At 32.2% G+C, this 8,143-nt stretch overlaps 1 protein-coding gene across 1 annotated transcript; it reads left to right on the top strand.

Moving 5' to 3' along the window:
- Window positions 1-7,238: 7,238 nt before the first annotated feature.
- Window positions 7,239-8,143, top strand: PCYB_051150 (hypothetical protein; the record flags this gene model as incomplete). The annotated part of the gene is made up of 2 exons (XM_004220996.1): window positions 7,239-7,484; window positions 7,832-8,143. Coding segments are annotated over 2 exons (555 nt in total), but the record flags the coding sequence as incomplete, so codon positions are not given.

Genomic DNA, 8,143 nt, shown 5'->3' with positions numbered 1-8,143 from the left:
TATGCAGGGATTATTTATTGGTATAAAATCTGGGAGTCAAATATATAGGGGGATATAAATAAATGTATATAATAATTATAAGTTATACTATATAAGTTTATAAATGTACGTTTCGAAGTTACAAATTGTGTTGGATGCTTTTGTTACGCAAGTGCAAATTCAAAATTAATGACAATGCATTTGTGTTTGCTATAGTACTCCAGGGATGTGTGTGCTTTTTTCACTGTTTTACATGTAATAATATTAGTGGCATATATTATGTGTATGTACGTACTTTATGCTATATGTGTATGTGTGTATATATATTGCGTGTAGAAGTTATTAGTTATGTTTTGTACAGCGCTACAAAAAAAAGGGAAGGAATAACGATTTAACACACGAGTGAGGGGGGGCATTTATTGAATATGGTGCGTGGTGGTGGCATATATATATATATACGGTAAGAGCAGAGAGATATTGGCATGAAAAATAATAAGTGCTACATGTGGATAATTCTGTTTACCCTTACTGTACAAGTTGTGCAGGTATTCGCATTAAAGGCGGTGTCTGTGTTGTGTACTTAACTTTTTTAAGCTAATCCTTTTTTTTTTTTTGCTGAACTTTTTGTAATATAGCGTGTAATAAAAATTATATATCATTGTAGAAACGTGTCGAACGTTCATATTCATTTTAAAGCGGTGGCGAACAGAAAAAAAATCAAGAATGAAAAAAAAGCTGGGCACAAAAAATAGCTGTCAGTCTTACTACACAGGGGGAAGAAAATTACTTCATAAACGAGGGTTTCTATATAAATAATTTCTTATGCATTTATATAATTGCGTATATAATGTATGCATATAAACGGCGTTCATATATATAGGTGTTCTTCATATAACAAATTTATTTGGCTTATTCAGATGTGGCTGATTTGTGGGTCTGGTCTTCAAAAATTTTCTTTTATTTTTTATGCTTAAAATCGCGCATATTTTATTGTCAAAGGGTGTGGTATTCGTTCTGCAAAAGTGACTTTTTTTATGGGATTATGACATATATTTATATTTACCAAAATTTGCATAAATTGCTATAATTAAAAAATTTTTTTTTTTCATGACACAAATGTGGTTGTTGTTATATTTATTAAGTATATAAAAAATATTACAAACAAGTACAAACACATAGAGAGAGGTAGGTTCGATCAGTATTTTTTTTTTTTTTACTATAACACTGTTTAATTATATTTACAAAACTTTTGCTCATAGGGGGAATATTTTACTCAACTTTTTAACTGCATTTAAGTGAACTGCATGTGGTCTTATTTTTATACGCATGTATTTTTGACGTGGGTTTGCATATATAGTAAATAAATACGCGTGCGGGGAGAAAAAATCTTTTGCATGCAACTGGTAGGTATATAAATGTATAATATAATATGCTCAAACAAAAACATACGTGTACAATTTTATATAGATGTTGCAATTTTTACAAAAAGGTACAGTAAAAAAAAAGAGTGCGTTTTGCTGTCAATGAAAAATGATAAAAAATTAATTGCACAATTTAAGGGTGAAATAAATTATATGTACTTATATGTGTACCTTTTTTGCAAGATTTTTTTAAAATAACAAAAAAAAAAAAAAGCCAAAAAAGGAAACAAGTTCAGTTTTTTGCGGGGTGTCCTTAAAATTTCGCCATGAAAAAATTAAGGGGGCTGAAAATTTCGTGCTCTTCACTTTTTTTTGTGGCTTTATTAAAAAAGGAAGCCAAATCAAGCCTTGAGTAAACGTGAAAATGAATATAATCCTATTTTTTGTGCACACAGAAAATTATAAAACAAATCAAATGGTTCGAATGATAATATATATATGACACATTCAACAAATTTCTCAGTTTAATTTTTTTTTGGTGCAATTTATTCCAAAAAATAAGGCAAAATATATCGAAAGGGAAGCGCGCGCGGCGGAAGCGGTGGTGTGGTGTGGTGGCGTTGTACACCATCTGATTCTCATGGTTAATTTGCGTTCGTTCTTTTATGAGGGCGGAAAAAAACTGTTTTGTGCATTGATTCAATGTTAAAATGTTAAGGTGTCGCGTTCTGTTCTGTGTGTTGTCACCTACATTTTTAGCTCCCTGTGTGTGTGCACATTATTACCACTTTGCACATTTGTATAGAGTTGTATAGTTGTAACGTTTATTAGTGGATACATCGCTTGAAGAAGAAAAGGCTCAGTGTGTGGTGTGTGATGTGGCACATTGCACAAATTGTGTATACGTAAATATGTATGTATGTTAAGTGTATATATATATAGTGCATGCACTGCAGGAGGGAAACAGCTCATCGTATAGTTTACACCGCTTTTCTTAAAAGGCTCTCCTTAGTTGTGTAAAAAAAGGCTCCTTTGGATGGTTTAGATTTTTCCGCTTGCTTATTTATGTTACTACTGTGTGCGGTGCGCAAGTGGCAGTGGTGAAAATATGCGAGCAGTCACAGCCAAAAAGTAAAAAGGCACAATTTAGCTATTTTCACTGCTTTAAACAGTTACCCCCTTTTCAACGAATGGGTACCAAAATATGATCGATGATCATCTACAATATGTAGGAAACTCCCATGCAAATTTGAAAAAAATTGCAGTTTTTTATACCTTCCCTCCCAACACAAACAAACAACACGATATATGAGATTTTGTTCATTTATATATTTTCTCCACAATGTTTACCTAATTTAACCTGTTTTTTTTTTATTTTTCTTCCTCCTCCTTGTTTAAAAAAAAAAAATTCTTGTGAAAATCAAGCTGTTTTAAGGAGATTGAAAAGTTAAGGAGCCTTCCCCCCCCAAAAAAAAAATAAACCCTAATGGATGTGCACAAGAATATATATGTGTACAATACGTGTATGTCATTTTGTGTGCTTTTTTCTATATAAGCTGTTGTAAGGTTATATTATATACCAAAGATCTATTTATCACTATATGTGCATTATGTGTAAGTGTAAGAATAGGAGCCCCCAAGTGTGTGTGGTTTTACTAGTTATAAAATAAAGCTGCATGCATTTGTAGTGTGGATGGATGCATTTGAAACGTTCCAGTTTGTGGTAGTATAGTAGAGCAATTATTTTTTGGATTACAACAAAAGTGCACCAGTGAGTGCTGGATTAGTTCCGTGATTTCATTTTTTGGTTACCGTATCATAAATAAAGTTTTATTATGGTCTCAAGCGTTTTGGGAGTGAGAGTAGACCTGTGAAATTCGCCCTCCGCCTTTTTTCCAATTTCACAGCACAAAATTTCACATTAATATTAATGAAATAGTACTTGGCACATTTTACACATATGCTTTGCACATGTGTATGTTAGCTAGCTAAAAGAGGAATGTATTATAATATCTTCTGCTGTGTAATTTCACATGATTTACATTGCAGGCGTTGTAAAGAGCCCAAAGGGGAAACTTCATTTGGAGAATTAGTAACCCAAAAAATGAGCTTGTAGAAAAAAAGTGTAAAAATGAGCGATGGTTATTAAAGTAGTATTATATATGTAATGCCGAGAAAAGAGTCTCTGCGAACATGTGTAAAAAAATTTCTTATTTTTCTGCGTTAATTCAATGATAGCATGTTAAGGGAAAAGTGTAAAATGTGGTCTGTAGTTAGATTATTTCTAAGTTTTGAACAATTTATAATTACTTTTTTAAAAAGCGTATTATCCGCCACTCTATAAGTATTCGGTCCCGCTTGTGCAATTCATTTAGTTGTGTATGGGGTAGTCATTCAACCCCCTTCATTAGGAAGTCCCCTTTTCAAATTCAAGATTGTACTCTTAAACCGTTATGCACGATATATGCACAGGGGGTAAATGGGTCAAAGGGACACTAAAGGTAAGGACTTTTTTAAGCTATTATTCTTTTAAGCATTTTTTCAGTTTATCGACTCCTTTGGACAGCTAGCGAAAAAGCGCGCTGATATGTTAACGTTGTGTGTGCATATAGAAGTGTGTGCATTTCTATGTAAGTGTGTGTATTTCTATGTAAGTGTAATTATTTTAATGTAAGTGTACCTTTTTATGTGTGGTGGTGTAAATATCTACATGCTCGTGTGAATAGCAGTGTAATTGTGCACAGGTCAGTGTATCCACGTCAATGCACATAGACGCCGCAAAACGTGGATCAATTCGAACGAAACAGTGTTATGTGCAGAATGGAGGATGATCCTTAACTGTGTATGATTAATTAAGGAACTAGGAAAGGGTTTCCAATGCACACACTGCTGATTTTCGTACGTTGTATGGGCACACGTTTTGTCTAATTTTTAGCGTATGTATGGTGTTAGTATTTATCTTGCGCATTATACACCATGTCGCATTATATTACGCAGCTAATGTTACAGTTTTATAATAACCCCTTAACGCCCCATCTGGACTTAGAATTTTATGAGATTTGATAAAAAAGACATTAAAAAATGCTAACATGTGTGTGCGTGAATATATCCTCATTTGGATTTTACTTATGCATGCTATGCGGTTATGCAGTAAGGTATTACATGAGGCATTGTTTAGACAATTGTACTGTGCATATGTGTTATTTTGCATGCAGATTTGTTCTTGTACTATGTAAAAGAACAAGGTCAAAAAAAAATTGACGAAAAAGGCATTAAACAGAATGTACGCTTCTTACTATAAATGATGAGAAAAAATATATTGTACACATGAGTTATATTGTTTCTACTATTTTTCAAATGAATATTATTACGCGCAAAATAAAAAAAAAAAGAAAGTAATACTGGGGAAGAGGAAGGGGATAATTATTTTGGGAAAAATACAGCGCGTGATGGAGCACGCATTCATGTATGTGGGTGTGGGTCCCTTTGTTTAGCGTATTTAGGGTATGCCTGTGAATGCCCTAAACATTGTATAATATAAATTAATTTGTCTTTTTTAAACCGCCGTTCAATATTGAGAAAGAGAAGTGAAGGAGGGACAACAAAATTTACATATATGGTATACATTATCACCTACCCCTTTGAAGAAAAACATATGTACTTATGGAAAATAGAGGCATTATCTCTTCCATATGCGACGTTTTCGAGGCTTTCAATTTTTTGGGTGCAACGGAAAAAGAGGTGCAAAACGATTATTTGGAAGGTTTGCCTTTGTTCTGTGGAATTGTGTTAATTTAGTTTTTTTTTTTTTTTCTCAAAATTGCCGGTAAGTCATTGCATTGACTATCCCTGCACGAGATGGGTGATACATTGATTGGGACAGAACAGTACGCACAAATTTAATTTGAAGAGACATTACAATTTAAATGCTTTTATACATGAGCATGTATATGAAACGAGTATATTTGCTTATAAGGAGTTCCCATTGCACTTTTGCTAAAAAGAACGTAAAAAGAAGAACGTGCGAGGGTAGTTTCTATCCTCATCATGTTGCCTGCTCCTCCTATTGGAATGAACAAAATGATTTGATCAAAAAGTGCCACGAGAAAATGTTACACATGTGGTAGCAGGGCGGTAAGAAAAAAAAAAAGTAGCAACACAGAGATTTAATCAATATAGCGATTAGCGATACAGCGGTAGGGTGACAACCTAACAGATTTGAAATGTGCCTAAGGGAGTTATTATCACTATTTATTATACTCCTACAAAATATGTAGCAAAAAAACGACGAAATGGTATTACGTAAATGGGATCGTTTTATTCTTCTTTTGCATATTATTGTAGGAAAAGATGGCTACTTTTTTTTCTTTATAACACTATTTAGTAATACAAAATTGTGGGGAAACGGAAAAGTTTTTTTTTTTTTTTCTACTGCTTGGAATGAGTATTAATAAATTCACATTTTTGCTAGGCGCGTTTGGACTTATTTTTAGATGTAGGTAAACAGGGTGAAGCAAAGAAAAAAAATGATAACGCCTAATTTCTAATTTTCTACTAATTAATTTTTGGTAGTCCTAAAATTAGGGCCTTTTTCTCTCAAATAATCCTACTTTATTATAAATGGGAAGGTATATAATATATTTAATAAGCGGTATGCATAATGCATTTATCTTCAATCCTAATTCGGAAACCCGCCGCAATATTTGCGAAGTTTTTTAAATCACCCCCCAGAAATTTGAATCCGTATGAAAAATAAAACAAATATATAGTATAAATAAATATATATATAATATATATATTGTAGCACATATAGTAATTCTTGCGTGCGCCTCTGAAGGGAAAAAGTGCCGTGGTAATTTCGCCAATAAATGATGTAATAATATATAATGCGAAAATAGCCTTCGGACACAGCAGAAGATTAGAATACTACATGTATGCCCCCTGAACGCATAAAAATGTGTAGAAAAAATGTATTAGTTCAAAATAATTATTCCCTTTTGCACTTCGTTTTGCAATTCACCCTGTAGTTTATTTTTCCCCATTATGCGATAATTAAAATAAAAGAATTGCAATCTTTTCACATTTTGTGCTCTCTTATGAATAAAAAAAATTATTTTTTACTCTTTAGCCGTATGAGCATTGGACCAGTAGGGTTTTACCCCTTTTTTTTTTTTTTTCAGAAATATTTTATTTTTCGTATAATAATACATCGCGAAGTAGAAAATAATGCCGTGCGCGTGACATGCAAAAAGGTGGAATATATATTATTATATGCATTTTTACGTGAAATAATAATAGAAGAATAATTTCTTTTCTCCCTGAAGCAAGAAAAAAGAAAGTAAGCACGAAATTATATATATACGATATAATATATATTATTATGTGCGCGCTACGCGCATATGTAGTACATATCGGGAAAAAAATTATCATAGTTTTTTACTGCTCGTATATTTACCATGATTGCCATTTTACCGCGCAATTACCGCGCAATTACCGCGTAATTACCGCGCAATTACCGCGTAATTACCGCGTAATTTTGATATGCATATTTTTTTTTACCGTGACTATATTATATTTTGTCATACATATTTGCGTACTATATTAGAATTTATTATTATTTTTCAATTATTGCTTTTTTTTTTTTTCCTATTTTTAAGCTTTTATTATACAATTTTATTTAACCATTTATATATATATTTTTTTAGTGTTCATTTCTACCTATTGCGAATTACCATTGATCGATCACTTCTTATCTAAATTTTTTTTGTTTTTCCTTTTTTTTTTTTTTCCTTCTTTTTATTATTATTCTTTACAGATAAAAAGAAAAAAAACTTAGCGCGAACGCGTATTTTTCTAAGTTTTTAAATTCATAAACAAACAATTAATAATTTTTTCTAGAAATTTATGAATCGCATTATTTATTAAAAATACATAATAAAAAAAAAAAGAGGCATAAATTACCGATTTTACTTGTCATTAACCTTTTCCTCCTGATAACCTTTGGCGATGTGGTAAAGGGAGATAATATTATTAATAAGAAAAAGGACATATGGAAATCTAGATTTACTGTAGGAAAGGGAACTCCCAAAAAGAATGAAGATTTCAATGATAAAAATAAGGATAAGGATAACAAGAAAGATAAAGGTAAGAATAGTGAATAATATAATCGTGTCGTTAAGGCGCACTACAAGTTCATAGTGGCATGTAGCTATAAATGTAGAGTAATTTGTACGTGCACATTGTTTTGCATCCATTTCGTTATGTAAACCACGTGGTTAAGTTTGCTTGTGGTACTTTTTCATTGTGCCCTGACGCAAAAATTAACCATTCCAATTGTGAAACCCTTTTGGTGAAAAATTATCACTCTGCGTCATACCTGTGTATATACCTTAGGTTTCATAATTTGTTTCATTTTGTATTCCCAATTTTTACTAAAATGCCAATTTGTATATGTACAAATGTTTACGCACCATTTTTTATTTAACCTTCAGATGATTTCCTAACGAGCGGCAACAATAAGGACGATATGAACGACGCCCGAAGCATAATGCTTTTGAGAGAAATTTACGAAAAAGACAATCAACTAAGTATCATTAACAGAAAAAAGAAAAAGTATAAAACGGCTACCTTCACCTTGGGTACTCTGATAACCATAATAGCATTACGTGCTCTAGCAGACCTAGCCGTGAACGGCATTGCCAAGATCTTCAAGAAGGAACAAAGTTTGTTGAGTGGATTAATTTTTGACAAGTGGGGCTTTGACAGTTTAAAAAAAAAGAATTTACTTGTTGAGTCACTCGAGT

This window comes from Plasmodium cynomolgi, chromosome 5, assembly GCF_000321355.1.
Source record: "Plasmodium cynomolgi strain B DNA, chromosome 5, whole genome shotgun sequence".
NCBI classification, from domain to species: domain Eukaryota; phylum Apicomplexa; class Aconoidasida; order Haemosporida; family Plasmodiidae; genus Plasmodium; species Plasmodium cynomolgi.
The sequence above is the reverse complement of the archived record's forward strand: the minus strand, read 5'-3'. Positions and strand labels throughout refer to the sequence as shown.